The sequence below is a fragment of the Hypomesus nipponensis genome, chromosome 22 (genome assembly GCF_054491055.1).
Source record: "Hypomesus nipponensis isolate SF chromosome 22, ASM5449105v1, whole genome shotgun sequence".
Taxonomy (NCBI): Eukaryota; Metazoa; Chordata; class Actinopteri; order Osmeriformes; family Osmeridae; genus Hypomesus; species Hypomesus nipponensis.
Window position 1 is genome coordinate 5,920,449 of NC_140382.1, and position 19,991 is coordinate 5,940,439.

Here is a 19,991-nt window from a genome sequence, read left to right on the forward strand (position 1 = left end):
AAAATCTCTAGCTTTAATTAAAAACTGTTCATTACGTTTTAACAACTATCCCACTTCCCTCCACAATTAAAAACAATAATAGTTATTCAATGTTGAATTCAAAAGACCTGAAGCAGGTCACTGGCTGCGAGGGACCCACCAGTATGGTGCCCAAGCAGGGAACACTCCCAGATTTCTCCCGCTCACTCGCTAACAACTTGCATCCAGACCCCTCATATAAAGTGTGTAGGGGGGTAAATATTGTTCAAACAACCAAAACTAATTTCCCTATGGTTTAAAGGAAGATGGGAAACTGAACAGTTTATTAGCATGAACCAAATAATGCCAATACCAATAGAATTCCATTGACTCTATGGGTTAAATCAGAGCAAGAATGGTTTAAGTACGGTTGCAAATGAATGAAATCAATTACAAGGCAAACATGTTACATTATGAAAGTTTTAAATCTTACCTACTTTACCAAGATCATTGTAATTCAGAGAGAAAGCAAGAGGTGAGCAAGGAGTAGAACAGTAGGACAAGGGAGAACTGAGGAGAAGGTCTCAGGAGATGAAGAATCCCCAGAACAATGCATTACAATTCCCTTTATACACAAGAACAACCAATCAGACCACATCTTGAATGGGGTGTGAGAGCCATCAAGTTGAGACCGTCCAGAAACTCCATACTTTAGCATATGAGAGGTGGGGGCAGGTTTGACACCCAGCCTTACAAGTGCAAGGTTTATCTTTCCAGACCGCTTAGCTGCAACTAGAAGCTCGGCAGGAAGAAAAGTAGAAAGTTATGGAATCATTTGTCTTAGTAGATCAATACGACTCTGTCAACCAATTTCCCATTGGGGATCATATCTCCTCTTGCTAAGCCCCATAAGATTATATATTCCCTCTAGCTAGGGCCCATTGGGTCATATTCCCTCTAGCTAGGGCCCATTGGGTCATATTCCCTCTAGCTAGGGCCCATTGGGTCATATTCCCTCTAGCTAGGGCCCATTGGGTCATATTCCCTCTAGCTAGGCCACATAGGATCATATCTCCTCTAGTTTGTCCCCATATGATTGTATCTCTTCTAGCTAGGTCCCATAGGATTGTATCCCTTCTAGTTCAATAGGAGAAGGTATGGAAGGAGAAGATCACACCTCTGCTTGGTCTCCTCCAGGTCCCACAAAAACATGGTGCTGGTCTAAGTTGTTCATGTTCTTAATAGTCAAATGAGAATGGGAGTCAGACGTATAACAAAGCAGGACTGTCGGAGGTGCTACGGTAACCTGGTGCTCTTACAACAGGTCACACCGCTCTGCCAATGCAAACAAATACACTTGAAATTCAGTATTTTGGTCTTGGTTTTGTTCCCAGATTCTTTCCCTCTATGATAATCAAACATGTTACTGTACCAACCATAACGTTTTAAAGTTTTTTAAGAAACTTATGCAGCACCCCTCATGCCTCGGGTTTGGGCCTAACTTAAATTAACAAAATACTAGAGGGCGTCTTAGGTTCTTTTTAACTACTATCTGCAAAATATATGAGTTTGTTATGTTGAAAGTTGCCAGTCTGCTATTTCCCCCAAAGAATAGTGCATCCGCATCCAACGAAACAAACATACATTTTTACATTTAACGTTAGAAAGATCACAACTGAATGGACAATATCAATGGCCTGAAATTATTCTTTTTACTAATTGAACATAAAAAAACCCAGTCTGCCGAATGCCAGCTGTGGTCTGGCCGGGTACGTTGGCCCCTGTATATCAGTCTATGTATGGGTAATACAGACAAAAATACAAATGAACACAACCATCAATAGCATAGCAGAAATACGTATTCTGCATGTTTGTTGGAGCAAGAAGGTCAAATTGATGTATCTAATTTGAAATCGATAAAAAATGTATAACAAGCATATAACCCCAAAAGCCATTAATCGAAGGACACCACTACAAATTTACATTCATAACTAGTCTATCGTTCTTTCCATTCGACAGTGTAAAAGGCCCGCCTGAAACTAGGGTTTTCTAAAACAGTTGTTGATTCTCATACTGTTCCTCTCTGTTCCTACACACAAATACACACATTCAGCACAGAATTAGATTCAACATGACAGTCTTTGTCTTCAAACGGGGTCTCTTAAGGCGGGAGGTTATAGAAAATCCCTCCATCCTCGTCTGTTTGTCTCTATACCCTTGACCTTCAGGGTTGTGACCCGTAGCATCATGAAGAGTATCCTTTCCATAGTTTGCCTTTTTTCCTGCCCTTTGGCCTGGAGTGGCCTCTGGTGCAGCTCCATCCTTAATGCGAGCTTCTTTTCTTTTGTCCAAGAGGGTGGACCACACCTCCGGTAGGATGGCTCTAACTCCTCCCCTCTGGTGTAATCGCTCTAACTCCTACCCTCTGGTGTCATTGGTTTTAAATCCTACCCGCCTCTCTACCTGTGATGTTCCCACCTTAGTACACTGCATGGCCGCAGCTGTCTTCAAGCCCCTGGTTACTTTTGGTCCATTTCTTCTTTGGGAGTTTCACAACCCTTCTTTTGCGAGATCCTTGCCACGAAATACATTTTTCTGAGTCCAAATTACATGCTAGACTTGACTTACCATTGAAGCCAGAGCTCTGGTTAATATTCACCCAGCATTCCCAAATGTTTTCAACATCTGCATTTCACAACACTGTCAGGAGATGGCGTTGTATCTCTTCATGTAGGAATTCAACTTGACTGTGACCAGCATTGTAAAGCAGTACTATAAATCTTCAACAAACAACTTGCTGTGAAGTTTTACAATGTTAAATATGTGCAAACTTTTAGGTAAACTGGAAGTCTGGAAACTCAAAAACATTATTTGAGAGGTCTTTTCAAATGTAATCACAATCATCTGGCAACACTGTTTGAGTATGGTTGTTTTCACTCTGTTATTGACTTTTTAATGAGTATTCTTTTTCAGAGTATTCTTCATTACATTAGCCATTGGCAGAAAAAGCCGACAAACATTTGAGAGGCAACACTGGCATAGGCCATAGATGGAAAAACACACATGAATACACACACAGACAAAAACATACAGAAACACACATGAATACACACACAGACAAAAACATACAGAAACACACAGGCTGCATGAAAACACAAATATACACACAAATGTACATACAAAAACACACGCATACACTCACACATGCACACACAGACAAACTCCAGCATGTACAGACAGACAAACGCACATATAGGCATACTGCCACAGACACACAAATGTCTGGTTGGGTTCTAAATTCACACTCAGCTCTCAGTCCAATGTGAATCTCATCTGCTATGCCAGAACTGAAGTTCTCTGTAAACATTCAAATGATTAGCAGCAGATTGTTATGAGCCTAAATGATCTCCACTGTATTCAAGACAGACAGACAGACAGAAAATGTCAACAACTTCCACATCCGGTGTGTCAAAGCTCGTCACTTCCTTTAGTAGATGTCCCCTTCCCAGTGTTGGGTGGTCCCTTCCCAGTGTTGGGTGTCCCCTTCCCAGTAATGGGTGTCCCCTCTCTGGGGACACTGAAGGACACATAGGGACACGTCTGTGTGTTGAGACACACCAGCCTCTTCAAGGTGGCAGAGTTGACTATATCAAAGCCTGTCTGGCCTCCGAACGTGCTGGGCTTCCAGTACTCTGGTGAGCAGATAGGATTTCCCAAAAGGCCTTTCAGGGAGAAGGGTGCCCCCATCTCCACCATGCTCTCTCCAAATATGGCCCCCGGCCGGGTCTTCTCCAGCAGCAGGCCAGGGTAGAACTCCAGGGCGTCAATGTCACTATAAAGATCCTCCAGTTTTTGCGCTATCTCTTTCTCACCTGCAGACAGATTACGATCTCAGAGAGGGGGTTGTACTATCGTAAAACAGGCAACATGCCAATGAAAATGGTGCACAACATGGTGTGCTTGAAAAAAAGAAATGCATTTAACTAAAGTGAAACTTGCCTGGTTATTTATGAGCTTACAGTTGATCTGGGAACTGTACAGTCGTGGCCATAAGTTTTGGCAATGATAAATGTTGTGTTTTGCAAAGTTTGCTGGTTCAGTATTTGAGGAAGTGTTTCTATAGAATAATGGAATACAATAAGGCACATTTCATATTTTTGTAAACTTTTTGGGGGTGAACATTTTCAATATATGCAAATAGTCCCCTCTTTTAAAGCAGTCAATCTGCTCTTGCAATCCAATCAGAATGATAGAGTGATTTCACCTGGCTAGAACTAGTTCACACTGTGCTGATGATATGACTGTGCTGAAATTATGTTAGCAGTCATTTTATGCCAAGGCCCAGCAAGCTATGCAAACACCAAATGTCGCTCCCAATACCTCTTGGCCAGGGCTGTACAGTAGCTCATGTGAAACCTTGAATGTGTGCTCCAAGCTGATCCTGGGAATTCAAAGGGAAAGTTCCGCCTTTGAACACCTCGCAATGCCCAATGAATGTGAGTGAAGTCATCTGTTGTACCATGCTCCGTTCACTACCACAACATACGTAGGCCATGCTATTTGCCAACCTGCCTGTGGCTGTTTATCCTCAAGCTTCTATGGAGCACGTCTTAGAGCCAATGAAGCTGACGCTTCTCTCCAAATATGTGCAGAATGTACCTTCAAACATTCACACGGACTCCCTTAATCCCATCACTTCCTTACACGATGATTACTTGTGCGTAGCTTCTTGCTTGTGCACGTGTGTGCCTGTGTGTGTGTGTCTTTGGGTGAAAGTCTTGGTTCCTACCTGTGAAGTCTGAGAAGGAAGTGTAAGGCCTCAGGTTAAAACGCTTCCTGTAGGCGTTGAAGGACTGCAGACGCAGTTGTCGGGACTCTTTGATGGTTCCCACAGAAACCCTGGTTGCAACGTTGTGGATGTTGTAGCCTCCCCCTATCTGCAGGATGAAACAGTATGACCCCCCCACCCCAAAAAAAGAAATTCAATGAAGATACAAAGAATATATAATTTGTCCCTGTCAAAGAAACCTATAAAACAAACAGTGAAACCGGTTTGGGGGATCAAATACACAGAACCAGAACAAAGTTATTTGACACCCTTTCTCAGAAAGTTCTTTTCAAAGTTTTCTTAAAATAACACGGTTCAACGTTCAACTCTTTACTTTTGAGAGTCTGTCAGAGCAAAGAGCACCATCACAGAAGTCACCAAACACATTCACGCAGCAACCAGAACACGTGTTCCCAGCAACCACGAGGGGGGCACCGCAGACATCTTTACCTGCCCAGCCACCTGCTTGGAAAATGCATCCACCAGTGTCTCCACGCCATAGCTGGTCAGCACCGAGGTGTTGAACAGGAACTGGGGGTAAGTGAGCTTGTCGTCCTTAATGACGAAGGTGTCGGGCATGAGTGGGTGCCAGTGGTACAACTGGCTGAACTCCAGGGAGATGCGGTTCCCGTACTGGAACTGGGAGCCAAACAGCAGCGTGGGGTCGAACTTGAGCTGCAGGAGATAGCCGCTCAGGTGCTGGACGTACTCCTCAATGACGATACGGATCGTCTCACCTGGTGGAGGGAAACGCAAGGGACAGGGAGGTGGAGAGGGAGGACAAACGCAATCCTGAGGCGTGTTCACAAGTAGGCTCCCAAGTGACTCTGCGTGCGTGCCGTTAACCATTCCCAAGTCGAACACACGTTTTTGTTCTTGATATCTGTGCGACCCAGTTAAGTCCACAGTCTGAATACTCAATTCAACATCCATTACTCCCTATCAGCTGAACAAGCTGAAAGCACACTAGCCTTGGTACAACCACAAAGGGGAGATACCTTCTACCCCCAACAGTGGAAAAACACTGGCCGCCTCACCGATGATGATGAGCCTGGCGGTCTGGAAGAGCTGCTCGTCGTCCCAGGTGGGGTGCTCCTCCTTCAGGACGTCACACACACGGTTGTGCTCCCTCAGCCACAGGGTGGCGTACAGGCTCAGGCCGGGCAGCAAACCAAACACCTCCTGGCCGATGGCCAGCTGGTTCTTTACAGGGATCCCCGGAGGGTAGTGCATCTTGACAGGGGCCACGGCAACCGTGGGAGGGTACATATCCCCTTTGATCACCTTGGGAAGGGAGTTTGTTATTACATACAGCTTATAAAACACAGTTTGGTTTGGAATTCCTATCCTGCAGGCTCAGACAAGACCGTTCGGTGGATTACATTTATGAGAATTGTTGGAGATTGAGCTTTTTTGTTTTCTGGATCAGGCCTGTCCTTTGGGGAGGGAAAAGTCTTGGAATTAGGCAATACGTGAGCACAGACACATACCTTGGCAAGTAATAGCAGTAACTTATCTCAGTATCTCTCTCAGCCTCTACGCCACATTTACAGCATATCCAATCTTGGGATCCATGCAGCAGCTGCTGAGCCAAGCTATAAGAGGATGCTTGATCCGTAAAGACGGATCCCATGGCATCACCTCTCTCTGGTTAGCTTATGACCAATCATCAATGCAGTTTCAATACATCTATAGCTGAGAAGGAGAACTGAGACGGAATGTCAGTCTCTGAAGAATGGCCTTGCTCTAGATGTTGGCTCTCCTACTCTACTCCTACTGTAGTGTTGGATTCCAACCGACCAGCAAAAATGCAATTGTTTCTAAGACGACACATTCACAAAAGTGAATGGTCCACGTCTACATTAAGGTACTAATAACTATTTAATTACTTATTATTGCATGTGAAAGCTACTTCCTCTAACAGTGAAAAGCTTGCCTCTCTGGACACCATGCAGGCTAAAGCAAAACATTTTCGTATTTACAAGGATCTCTGTTACTATGTGAAGTTACTAGCTGTTTACATCTCTGGTACTTATCTGATGAAACCAGTGTATTCGGTTACAGCTAGAGTTGTAAATAGATACAATTACGATACCTTTGTTTCACAAGTTTATTCACTCTCTAAATAAATTGAGGCAACTCCATGCATTTCCCAGAACTTCTATCTGGTGGTTTCTACACTGTACGAACAAAACTACATCTATTGCTCCCATGTCATTGCCTCTCGTTCTTTCCTTCTGCAATGCTATTGGCTAAACCAATGCATGGCCATCACATGCGCGGGGGATGCAAACTCACGTACCATGGTTGGCCAAAGCGTGCCTCTCATCCACGCTCAAGTAGTTCTTAAGAGACACATACGAGGGTTCTCCTTATGAGCATGGTCGGGAAACACGTATGAAATAACAATGTTTTGTTATTTTGCTCTTACAGAACCCTCGTAACAACTAAGATCCATTGTTATCGGGAAACACAGTTTAGTAAGGAGGATTTGATGGCCACAATCCTACACTTAGACATTGCAATTCAATGTGGAAGTAATCCAACAATTCAGAATACGTTACTCAGATTGAGTAACGGAGCATTATATGTAATAAAATACATTTTTGGGCATGTATTCTGTATTCTGTAATGAAATCAGTTTTAAAAGTATCCTTCCCAACACTGGATGTAACAAGATGTGTTCACCTGGTACTTGAGCTTGCCGTCCCGGAGCAACCTCAGACGAAGCTGGCGAGCCAGGTTGTCTCCATAGATATGGCCTGCGTCCACCTAAACTCATACAGACAAACAGTCTATAACAGAGGTCTTCAACCCTGGTCCTCAGGGACCCCTGTCCTGCACGTTTTAGATGTTTCCCTGCTCCAACACACCTGATTCAAATGAATGGTCGTTAACAGACTTCTGCATAACTAGATAACGACACATTCATTTGAATCAGGTGTGTTGGAGCGGGGAAACATCTAAAACATGCAGGACAGGGGGTCCCTGAGGACCTGGGTTGAAGACCTCTGGTCTATAAGACAGTGCTGGGCTGGAGAGTCTGTAGCAGATAGGTGGCCGGTTGACTCACTCCATGGCCAAGAGCCTTGGTGAAGCCCAGGCCCATGCGGTTGTATGTCTTGAAGAACTGGTGTGTGAAGTGCTGGGCAAAGAAGGCGAACATGAGGTTGCTGCCCTGAGGGTCTGGTCTGAAGGTGCGTCTGCGGAGCAACGTCTCCACCAGGACCTCTGGATCTGGGAGCTCTGCTTTACCTGGGGAAGTGTGTGTGTTTGTGGGGGGGGGGGGGGGCGTGGGCAAGCTGATTAATGATCACACGCAAGGGTACACGCACACACAATCACATGCCAGGAGACGAGCACACAGGATCTAAAAGGACACAAACACACCTCAGACTCACCTTTGACCCCCAGCGGTGTTGGGCAATCCTGAGGGACAGGGGGTAGGATGCGGGTGTAGTAGCTGGTGTTGGAGTAAGACTCCCAGTTCAGGTAACCATACTTGGAGTTAAAGGTGGGGGGGCTGGGGATCAGGTTGGACCTGGCTACGAAGCAAACATTAGCACAGCTATGAACAAAACAAAAGGCCTGATGATATCATCGAAGGTATCACGGATGTTCACAAACTCACTGAAGTTCCTCTCTGCTTATATGGTTGAGGGTTGAGTCAATGACGAGGCAGTTTATACACAAATCTTATGTCCTAAATAAATGTCATGCTCAAACCCCCTTCAGGTGAAAACAATAATTGTACCATCTGGGGATCGTGAGGTGACGATCATGATCATCTAGGTCCCTACAGAAGATCAGTTCAGTCGGGTCGAACCTGTCAGAACCAGCCTCATCAGCAGTTCCCGAAGGAAGGTCCGGTTGATGATGTCCCAGAGCCAGTGGAAGTGTGTCAGGATGTAGTGGAGCACACTCGGGCTGGGCTTCAGGAGAGTTCGGAGCCGGGTCCAGAACTCAGCTGTGGGTTGGAAGCACACACACGCAGACACACACACAAGTTTGTATTGCTGTTCTTGTGGGGACTAACAATTCAGCCCCTGTGTTCCACAAACCCCAAATCTTAACCCTAATGTTCGCCCCATAACCTAACCTCAACCTCAATTAGGGTATCCTGTTTCTGTTTGGGTGACTTCACTTTGAAATAGTCAAACAATTGTTACATTTTGTAGGTTCGTATTTAACAAATGAATACCTCAACAAACAGCTATGAATTATGGAAAACATAAATCAATAATTAATCAATAATAATCAACGTTAATTAAAATCCATATACAAGGGTGATCAGGAACAGATCGATAACAGTGCAGTGGAGCTGAGTGAGAGGTGGTGTAGAAGCTACAGACCCACCACACCAGTTTGACACGTTCAGCGGCATCGTGTAGACACGCTTCTACAACGGTGCCTGTGTCATTATTACCGTGCAGTCACAGAAGACAGCAGTAGATATGTAAAGTCCAGGAGTTTAGTAGTATGCCTGTGTCTGGGAACTAGGAGAGCTTCTAGATGTTGGGTGGAACATTAGAAATCAACATCTGTTATTCTTGTTGCACTCTCTCTCCCACTCTCTGTCTCACCGTGCATTCTGTCTCTTTCACTGTCTCTTTCACTGTCTCTTTCACTGTCTCTTTCACTGTCTCTTTCACTCTCTCTCTCTCTCTCTCTCTCTCTCCCACTCTCTGTCTCACCGTGCAGTCTCTTTCCCCTCATCCCCCCTCCCCTCTCGCTGCCAGCATTCCAATCTCTGTTTGTATAATCATAAACTTTCCACAAATCCACCTCAATATGCCTCCACACCAAAAAAAGCCTTGCAGCATCGAATACACGTCACTCTAATTGACTGAGCTGAATTCTTACCAATTGTGATGTAATTATGTACTGACAGCTGGTTCTGTGTTAATGAGGGTCAGTCTGATGTTATGGACTGGGAACAGAAGCTTGGTTCTGAACATTTCCATGACCTAATTTTCAAAGCATATGCATCCTCACGGAGAGAGGGGTGTGTGTGTGTGTTTTTGTATGTGTTGTGTGTGTGTGTTGCGTGTATATCTTTGTGGCTCTGCCAATAGGCCAATAGGCCTGGCAATTTAGTGCTACCTACAAGGCCGAGAGGACATTCCTCTCACTTTCCCCAGGAAATATCCCCCGCTACACAGGAAATAACAGCATTGTCAACATTCCCCTTAAAAGCTCACTAATAAAAAGAGAATATTGGGACGGATCCCAGCCAGTGTACTCACGGGTAGTGCAGTTTTCTCCATGGTAACCGGTCCGGGTGCAGTCACAGTCATATTTGTCTTGGCCATACCTCACACACACACCTGAGTTCTGACAGGGGAACTGACAGCAGGGATTGACTGAGGGAAAGACAAATGAAAGAATGAAAAGGGGATGTCAGTCGACAGGTGCGACACTTGGGTCAGGTAAAATACAGTCAGACCATGAATCGTCGGGTGGCATGAAGATCAAACAAAAAGACAAACAGTTTGGATCATCAGTGTTGAGCTGAGAGTGTGAGGTCATGACATCAGCAGACAGGACCGAGCTGTACGTCTGTCAGAACACTGATGTGGCCTGATGAACCCCGATCATCCATAGGAGCATTGACATGGTGGAGCTACACTGATGGATGGATGCAAACTGCTTGTAGGCATCCAGGTGTCCCTTTATGAGAGCTCTGAGTTATTTGACACACGTGATCACACACATGGATGTGCACACCCAACATGCACACACATATGATTCCCCTCAGCTTTTGCTCAGCTCCTCTCTTTCTTACATGTTCTCTCTCTCTCTCTCTCTCTTTGATTGATGTCCACATGACATACTAAGCTAACAAGGGTGGGCAAAGTTCATTTTATGGGGAGAAATTCTCTTTCCCTGATTTATGTTTTAAACCCAGATTGTTTATGCCATACATTCCTTTAGTGAGGGAACTGTTATCACTGGTCGTTACATCAATGAACTTGTAGATCAGTTGCATTTATAAGCAATTTATCTTTTTTTGCTTTATTTTTTTTTGCTCCCTGTTCATAGTTTATTTGAGTTGTTTTTAAGTGTATTTTGTTGCTGGTTTTATATGACTTAAGTACAAACCAATGTTATCCTTGTTGAATAATTAACAGTGATCTCATGCCATCTTCTGTATCTGCTTTTATGTTCATCTTTGAATTCCTCAGGAGGCACATGGTTATGTTGCCAAATGTATCCAGGATTTTGTCTGGAGGATGTAGACAGGAACAACTGAATAAACATACTGTGCTTCATGGGTCTTAACCTCAAACCATGGGCAAACCTTAAATAAACCTTGATGTTCTGTGTCTTTCCTGAGCTGACATGCCTTCTTTCCTGTGCCTGTGTGACATCATATCAGGGCCATCTCTGTTCAGTCTCAACATGTCCCAACACAAAGCCTCACCAGCTCTATCACACATCACCCTCCTGTCCTATGTTCCCCTCCTCTCTCTCCTCTCTTTCATTAGGCACTCCTCTCTTCTTTCCTCCTCTCCTTTGTCTTATTGTCCCCTCGTCGTCTTCAGTCTCCTCTCCTATACTTTCTAGTAGTCTCCTCCCCTATATTTCCTAGTAGTCTCCTCTTTATACTTCCTAGTAGTCTCTTCTCCTAATACTTCCTAGTAGTCTCCTCTCCTATACTTCCTAGTTGTCTCCTCTCTTATAGTTGTCTCCTCTCTTCACATCCCCTCTCCTCCCTCCCTCCCCTCTTCTCCATGGGCACGTCATTGTAAATATCAAGGCATGTCATTCCACATAAGTGTGTTAAGGCGTTTCTGGGAAGGACATCCTAACCATGACCGGGTTATGTACAAGACCAAGCTTGTCCACTGAAACTGAGGTTAGGCCTGAAAGAGAAGGAGACCACGTACAAAGACATACAAGCACGAGAGTACGCCCGCATGCAAGCAACGTTCAATCCCATCCTGCCCAAAACTGTCGCGTCTGCACATGAAAAATATCTGACCGTTCTAGAGGTGATCATACATGCTTACCTGTATTAATGGGTCCTACTTCAACATCACCTCGACTGAGGTGTTGTCGCAGCAGCAGAACAAGCGCACAAACACATCCAACGACGGACACTAGAAGAAATTCCAAATAAAGTTGTAGGGTTAGAATGCATCAGCGTCTATATAAGGATAAACCCTAACTAGAATTGTTCACATTTGAGATATCCATGCAATAATATATGCGTCGTAAGAATTCCCATAGACTTACACTTCATTTTAGGCTACGCGCAGATTTTTGTCTACGCTCTGGTCAGCAGTGTGTGGTTTGGCTACAGATCTCTGTAACATTCAATACTTTCCAGCGTGCTGCAGTTACTGACCTGCATCCGAGCAAATGAAAGCACAGCCATATGCGCAACAGTAGACCCTACCCCCCATACACACCTCTACAAATTACATTTGATTTGGCAAAAGAAAATCACAGTGTTAAAAAGTAGTTCTCGCCCTTCTGTATTCCTCGCCCTAGACCATTAACATGTTACTTTTACAAATTCAAGCGGAATTTTTGTATGTAACTGCAAATGTTTCACAAGAAAAAAAAGTTTAAGTTAAATTATAAAAAACTACACGTTAGAAAAGGTGCATGATCTGTACAGCTACTTCACGTTATCCAGTAGTTCCTTTCCAAAATTCTGGTTCAAAACCCCAAATGTCTCCATAGATATACCGTACGTGCTCTGTACCTCCGCCCAGGGAAGAAATTGGCTACCTGCATTTTGGAGGGCAAAAAACTATCCATTATTTGGCTCCCCCTGCTGGTAAGAGTTTACACAGGCACGTGCGCGCAAGTTCACATTCACGTACACGCGAAAACACACACCCTACAAATTGGGTTGACAGGCTAGATTTGAGACACATAGATTTCCTTAAAAACTACTAGCATATATATAGTTTAGCTTCATCTAGACCCAGGACAGACCCAGACTCCTCATAGCTAGGCCTACTATGTTTGGGCCCCCTAATAGCCTAATGCTTGCTTCACAATAAAGACTATGCAAGCTATTTCATAGGATCTTGATGAATAGGATGAATCTTTCTTATTTTGAATTATTACCTGTACTTGCAGACCGCATGTAATCATTAAGTAATGAGATCAACACGTTTCACTGTGCGGCGAAAAAGCTGTCCAGGGGGACAACTTCCTATTTTTCTGGGAGGTTTGCCAAGAAGTCCAAACTCTTCCATTTTACCGGGGAAGAAACAATTTCTGGAAGAGACCTTGAATCGTCAGGACAACTATTGTATAGTGCTTTGTTCTCCCACGATTATGAATGAAGTTCAGAATAAAAGTCTTCAAGTTCACGTTCAGTTCTTTCCAGGACTTTATTTCATTCTAAATTAAAATTCTGTCACAGAAACAGAACACCAAAAACCTGACATGAACCGTGGTCCCCCTTTCTCTGACACACTCAACTTCTTGGTGGAATTGGGAGGAAACACTGTCGTGTAGTAAGACATCACAAACGAAGGGATTAGGGGGTAAACAGGGTCTTTCCCAAGAAGGGGGTTTCTGACAACCCCCCAGACGCAAGATAAGTGACCCAGCACACTATTCACACACAGATAACGGATCCAGCCATGTTTGCTTATGTCTGCCTGCAAACCCAGGCCCATCTCAACACGTAGTGTTGGAAAACCCGGGAATGTTGTGGACTGTGGACGCACTCACTGAGCCACCCCCTGGAACATCTAAATCTCATCCCATCTTTACATCCAGTGGTCCCAAGGGAAGCAAGACAATCATGCACACACTTAACTTTATATGCAGTCCTCGTGGAGTGAAAGCTGTTGGTTTTATTTTGTGTAGTACAGTAGGAACTCATGTTATTCCATGTACGTCTTTGTTTCATTCCTGGGTTTGTTCATCTTGGTTACATATGATTCTATAGCTCAAGTCCACCTCATGCTGAAGGCCGAATGTACTATGGTGCACCTAACTGATTCTAGCAAAACACAAAATGCCACCAAATAAAACCACGAGGAAGCAAATTGCAAACAGCACATTACGACAAACACTCTTCAGATTAAATGTAACGTTTCTGGATAAATGACTTGATTTAGTACAAACGTGTGTTATACATCGTTAACACAGAGTATGACAGCCAACTGCCACATGCCACAGTCCATTGTTAGAAACAGGATTCAAAGTTAACTTGGTCAGTCATGTCTTGTTCTCAAAACAGTGTTATACCTTTTATATGATCATACAAAAGAAATCTTAAACATGAAATAACATACTGGCAGGCTATGCTTAAATAGTAAAGGTCCCATGGTTGCACAACCGTTCAAAATGATCAAAATGACAGTTGTGCACTTTTTACAAAACACACATGAGATATATCAGACACAGAACTAATGAAATAGCAGGCCGTGTTAGCCTGTATCGACCACAGTCTTCCCCGTCCAACTCCTCTCAGAGCCACTCAGACAGGATTGTTACCCTTCTTTTTTCTCTGTTGCCTTCTCTTGTTGGTCTTGGGTCGTCTTTGTTTGTTTGTCTGTCCTTGGTTTCCATGACTGAAGGAAACAAGTGAACATGACCAATCAGAAAGACTATTCTCACCGCTTTACTCACATTTGTTCTGTCTCACTGTCCGATGATACGAGCACTGTCATATTACACAGGTCCTTTTTACCTTAGCTATCCACACTGAATTATTTCGTCATGTTCATTGTTATGAGACTCAACAGTTAAAAATAGATGAGGTTTATTACATGGGAAACACAGCACAAGTTGTCAGGCTGGTTGTACAACCTCAGACTAAGCCCATTCCATTCAGAGGTCAGTTTCTTTTCATAAAACAGCTTCATAAAAGAGCTTCATAAAAGAGCTTCTCATCTCGATTCAACCAGAGTGCGTCTTTCAGTTCATAAACAGATTTGAGTAGAGAAGTTATTCACAAGCAAAGTAGAAAAGATATGCAATACCAACATAAACAAAGATAGTAAGGTGTCTCACAGGATCCCCTTGATGATATTTCTCCCTTGCATGCCATTTGGATCGAGACATTTCTGCTTATTGTTCTTCAGTGTGACTCTACAAATCATAAAGATAAATATGTAAGGTTAAAACTGTCTCTGACACTGTCTCCGTGTTGTTTTCTTGTAATGATCTGTGTGTGTGTGTTGTGGACCTGTCTTGTTGTCACTCTCCCTCTCCCACATGACACATACACAACACCCATACCACAAACACAACACAAATTCCTTTCAGGCACTCATTTGAAAAATAGCAGCTGAATTTACATTTTAAAATACTTTTCAAACCAATAATGGCCAGTTTTCCAATGTCTTCAGTAATGGTTCATACTTACATGATTTCTATCTTCATACAGAAGACATTCTTGGGGTGCACAACTGGATCAAACTGGATTTGTTTGTGTCTAACAGCATTGTGCAGTTTCCCGTTACAGAGGCATTTCTCTGAGCCACCACCAACTGACCCTGTGAACATAGCAACATGCCCTTAGCAAATATAGTCAACGGAGCATATCATCTGGAGTGTTTTATTCGAATGGTTCAGAAAATATTTACATAGCAAGTAATTTCTGAGAATCAGTGTATATGTGGGCTACAAAAGAATAGTTCCTTGACTACAGGAATACAACATCACTATTAATAAGATCTATAGATGCTAAATTCCAAATGGTAATTTTCCAGTTGCTCAACAATCAAACAAATTTTGATATGACAAAGATTCTGCCTCAGATGTCACGAACAAAGTGTCTTACCGGAGGACTGTGCTTGTACAAGTCCGCAGATCGCAATCCAGACGAAGAGCAGAGTGGATGCTTTCATTGTGATACAAAGTGGGGTTATGAAGATGTGAGCCGGTCTGCCTCCATTTATACAGTCAAGTATTTTGGTTTCACTTTCAGATTCCACCATCACTCATCTTTCAAAACAGGATGTTCCCCACAAAGGATATGTCCCCATTCACTCCAACATAGGTCTTGATCCCAACATCCCCCTTCACTTTTCAACACATTTTTCTTTTAAATGGATGAAAAGTCCAACTAAGCTCAATGGTCCACTTGAATATTATAATGCACTGATGAAACCAATATTTTGGGGTTACCATGGATGACAAGCTCTCCCTCACTGCCCACATTGCTGCAGTCTCCCGGTCATGTAGATTCACTCTCTACAACATCCGGAAGATCAGGAGATACCTGTCTAAGCATTCCACCCAGCTGCTAGTCCAAGCACTTGTCCTCTCCAAGTTGGACTACTGCAACTCGCTGCTCGGGGTCTCCCAGCATGCGCAACCCGTCCTCTCCAGAGGATTCAGAACGCAGCGGCCCGCTTCTTCAACGCTGCCATGTTACCCCGCTCCTCATCTCCCTCCACTGGCTTCCCATCACGGGCCGTATCAGATTCAAGACTCTGGTACTGACCTTCCGAGCGGTGAACGGGACTGCACCCGACTACATCAAGTCTCTCCTCCAGCCTTACACCCCCCCCAGTCACCTATGTTCTTCTTCTGACAACCGTCTCAAGAGCGCCCGCTCCCAACCCAAGCTCTTTCCTGTCTGGTCCCCCAATGGTGGAATCACCTCCCCACCTCCATCAGAGACTATCTTCCCACCTTCAAGAAAAGGCTTAAGACGCACTTGTTCTGGGAGTACAATACTTAGGAATGATTTGCTGGGCCTGATGTGAGTTTCCTCCAGGAACACAATGACTCGAGGGACTTGTTGCTCTTGTTGGCACCAGAGGGTCCGCCCTTCAGGGATACTGGACAGCAAGAGTTCAGAGTTTAAAAGGCAAGTGGCCTACATGGACATCTGTGGGGCTTCAGTCACGCAGCTTCAGTCATCACGGTAAATGAACTCATAAGCATGGAATCATGCACAGCTGTCTGGTTGTTGGGGTGGGAACAGAAATGTTGTCCATCGTGGGACTTCCCAATATTCAGTTCAGTAAGGGAAAAATATGGCTCTTTACTACAATCCACAAGTCTCATTAGAATGATGTACTTTTAGATGGCTATTTTGTCCATGTTCTGTGCATCACGTACCATATACCCACTTGCTTTATCTGTCCTTACACAATTATTTACTCTACACTTTTTGTACCAAGTTTACCCCAGGGCTTGCTACGTCTCCCCCTCTTGGCTGCCATTTATATAATCCATTTTATTTTTGCAGCACGTCATGCAAAATAGGGCTTTCCATATGCCATAGATTAGCAGCATCTCCCCAAAGACTTGACTTTCAGAGAATGTACTCTGGTAAATAAACACAGGAAACCAGACAACATTTACTTATTAACAGCACATTTATTAAACAAAAGTGTGTCATCTAGGACGAGCTGGAGGCAGCCACAGCAGCTCGTTTGGGCTTGGGGGCAGTGCCCTCCCGGAACCCGTTCCTAAGGAGACAGAAGTAAATCAAGTTTAAGACAGTGCATGCACACGCTACATTAGACAAACAAGGGCTCATTTGTATAGCCCTTTTGTACATGTAAGCATGTCACAGAGGGCTTCACATGTCCATAGAACTGCCCCTCAAACAACCTAAGGTTGAGCTGAAGCAGCACACTAAAGACAGCATTCGTGAAACAGGACAGTGTGGCTTACCTCAGTATAAAAATCGATATCACTGTGATCTCATTTGTTCAGACATTTATTTGAGGACATCATTGGTAAGCACAAAACCTGTAGAACTAATGTTGCTATCTTTGGTGAGCACTCATACCCACTGTGACAGAAAAGCTTGCGACTCCCAAAGCAAAAAAAAAAAAAAAAAAGCAGGGCCAACACACCTAACACTCAACTGACTGGATTGGGCAAATCCTCTCAGACTTCCTTCCAATCATATTTCAGGTCTCTCTCCAAAGAAAAGAGGCGGACTGATGGTGGTGACACGGGTCCTCTCCTCTTCCTTCAGAGAAAGACCTTACTCTATGCAGGGCCGCCAACTTTTCAAAAAAACCTTGGAGTGAGATTTGGTGGGGCCAACCAAAATGTTGTTGCGGACAAAACAACCCCCCCTCCAATGTTGAGTCACTCAGTGTACCTGCGCCTCGTCCATTACCGTTTATAACATTAGCAGAACTACTTGGTTGGTGTTGCCTTCTCATACATTTAATACAAGGTGTGGCGTGAGAGTGAGTGAACTGGTTGAAATGCGCACGTCTCACGGCCAATGCGTGAGAGTTGGCAGCCCTGCTATGTGCCTGGAGCAGTAAACCGCTGTGTAGAAACGATGCATTTGACCAACACCGGGCCCCCCCTTTGTGCCATCTCATCATGCTCACCTGAACCTGCGGTAGACCACTCTCAAGTGCCTCAGACGCCCAGTGCCAGTGGTGCTCCTCCTCTTTGCTTTGGCGCTCCAGTTGTCTGCAGATCACATACAGGTCAAACAAGCACATGACCACAGCCAATTATTAAGTTACATTTGAATTGCAATGCATTGACATCTGCCTGGAACAAAACTGACTAACCACTCATTCTCCCAATACCATCTGTAAACTGTTAAGTCCATCAGAATAGGAGTTATATAAATCACATGATCCAACTCCCAGTCCCACAACACAGGATCATTGCTGCTTCCGACTCGATAAAACCATCTGATAGCCAACAGCGAAAATAACATCCACAGTGAGAAGAGTCAGGTGAGCACATTCTGTAGGTCATCCAGAACGACTGACTTCACACAAGTTTTTAGAGCCACGCATGGCGGACCAGATTAGTGCATCTCAAGGCCCAAACAGCCAGGCATCCGAGTGGGTGGAGGAGATACTCACACTTTCTCTTGCGCTTCTCAGGGTAGCCACACTTTCCGCAGCTGGACTTCTGCAGGTGGTAAGCCTTGGAGCCACAGCGACGGCACAGGGCGTGCGTCTTGTTGCGCCGCTTTCCGAAAGAGGACGTCCCCTTCGTCTACAGGTGCAAAACAGGGGTTGAGGACAAACAAGCTGTGGCATTGTGTTACACCAAGGTGGGGGTTGAGGACACACCCAGGGGATTACAATGTCTTGTCTCAGTCATAATATATGAATCATTGGAAATCATAAGTTCAGACATTTATATTGAGAACATCACTGACAAGACACTGACCCTGAGGGGTATCCTATATTACCCTAACGTTAGGAAGCTCACTAAAGTGAAATATAAGCGATCACGTTCTACTCATCACATTTAATTGATCGAGACCTGACGAAAGGACTCATGTTAAGGCGTCCATCATGTCCATTATACGTGGTAAGCACTATAACTCGGTTGCTAGCTAACTAACTGAGAGCCACAACAGACACGGCTAACTATTGTAGCAGGCTAGTTACTTAGCGAGCTAAACAAATGAATACAGATCTTGGCTAAGACGTTCAGACAACCAAGCTGGCTCCAACAATGTCCATTATCCAGGAGCACATTATGGTTAATGCTCGCACAGAATATTCGAATGGCCTGAAACACTGTTAGCTACACACTGTTCACATGTTCCTGGGTTCTGGAGCAGCTGAAGCTCATCGGCAGGAGCTATAGATGCAGGACGGGCTTTTCTTCTTGAAATAGAGCCTCATCACACACAATATATGTGGGCTTCAATCGGCTATTTTTACAATTTGTGAAACATACGAGGTCCAACTTGGATGAACAGTTTAAAGAAGAGATGTTATAAGATTTGTAGCTGCGTATTTTTCCACTCACCATTTTCTTCCTGTGGCTGTATGAAAAGAGGACGGAAAAGGAATTTGTGTTGCGTTAAATGATTCCCGTAGTACTTCCGGTGTAACATCAATTAGACCATCTCCTTTTACAATCGTAAAAAGACCATTCATGAATACAACCTGCGCTAATGCAAACAGCGATTTATAAGAGAGTGCATCGTTTTGATTGTCAATACGCTAATGACACCTATAGATCGGTCACAGGATGTTTTCAATTTTCCCCAACTGCAGTGCAGATTTGTGAACAGTGCATACTTAATACTTTATAGTAATATTGTAGGCTACCCGAACTAAAGAAGTCAAAGCCTACATATGATAAACCTTAACTATGCAGGCTACACACACCTATAGCTTGGGACATATTCAGCGTAACTTGTGAGCGTGTTAAAACATTTTTTTTAGAATGTAGCCCATTATTTCGGCTTCAGGTACAACGGCCGTATTGGAAAAAAATGGCAATTGTAATTTGAAGGGACATTGACACAAGGGATTAAGAA

At 44.0% G+C, this 19,991-nt stretch overlaps 3 protein-coding genes and 2 non-coding genes across 6 annotated transcripts; all 5 read right to left on the reverse strand.

Moving 5' to 3' along the window:
- Positions 1–2,880: 2,880 nt before the first annotated feature.
- On the reverse strand, positions 2,881–12,976 carry LOC146236115 (prostaglandin G/H synthase 1-like). 2 transcript variants are annotated; one of them, XM_084687657.1, is made up of 11 exons: positions 12,026–12,976; positions 11,800–11,889; positions 10,033–10,149; positions 8,613–8,753; positions 8,188–8,331; positions 7,860–8,041; positions 7,475–7,558; positions 5,824–6,070; positions 5,237–5,523; positions 4,748–4,895; positions 2,881–3,830 (listed from the first exon to the last, which is right to left on the reverse strand). In XM_084687657.1, the coding sequence occupies exons 1-11, from the start codon at positions 12,030–12,032 to the stop codon at positions 3,427–3,429; spliced, it is 1,851 nt and encodes a 616-aa protein (XP_084543783.1). In that variant the 5' UTR covers positions 12,033–12,976; the 3' UTR covers positions 2,881–3,426. The 2 variants fall into 2 exon arrangements, with proteins under 2 accessions (XP_084543783.1, XP_084543784.1); XM_084687658.1 differs by lacking the exons at positions 10,033–10,149; positions 11,800–11,889; positions 12,026–12,976 and having other exon boundaries at positions 8,541–8,675.
- A 145-nt stretch (positions 12,977–13,121) lies between these two features.
- On the reverse strand, positions 13,122–15,683 carry LOC146236116 (C-X-C motif chemokine 11-like). Its single transcript, XM_084687670.1, has 4 exons — positions 15,549–15,683; positions 15,132–15,261; positions 14,777–14,854; positions 13,122–14,334 (listed from the first exon to the last, which is right to left on the reverse strand). The coding sequence occupies exons 1-4, from the start codon at positions 15,613–15,615 to the stop codon at positions 14,241–14,243; spliced, it is 369 nt and encodes a 122-aa protein (XP_084543796.1). The 5' UTR covers positions 15,616–15,683; the 3' UTR covers positions 13,122–14,240.
- A 1,395-nt stretch (positions 15,684–17,078) lies between these two features.
- On the reverse strand, positions 17,079–19,615 carry rpl37 (ribosomal protein L37). The gene is made up of 4 exons (XM_084687919.1): positions 19,475–19,615; positions 18,571–18,706; positions 18,079–18,163; positions 17,079–17,190 (listed from the first exon to the last, which is right to left on the reverse strand). The coding sequence occupies exons 1-4, from the start codon at positions 19,475–19,477 to the stop codon at positions 17,121–17,123; spliced, it is 294 nt and encodes a 97-aa protein (XP_084544045.1). The 5' UTR covers positions 19,478–19,615; the 3' UTR covers positions 17,079–17,120.
- Positions 17,392–17,470, reverse strand: LOC146236118 (small nucleolar RNA SNORD72). The gene has a single exon (XR_014741147.1). It is a non-coding gene; the product is annotated as a small nucleolar RNA SNORD72 (small nucleolar RNA).
- Positions 18,799–18,877, reverse strand: LOC146236119 (small nucleolar RNA SNORD72). The gene has a single exon (XR_014741148.1). It is a non-coding gene; the product is annotated as a small nucleolar RNA SNORD72 (small nucleolar RNA).
- Positions 19,616–19,991: the final 376 nt, after the last annotated feature.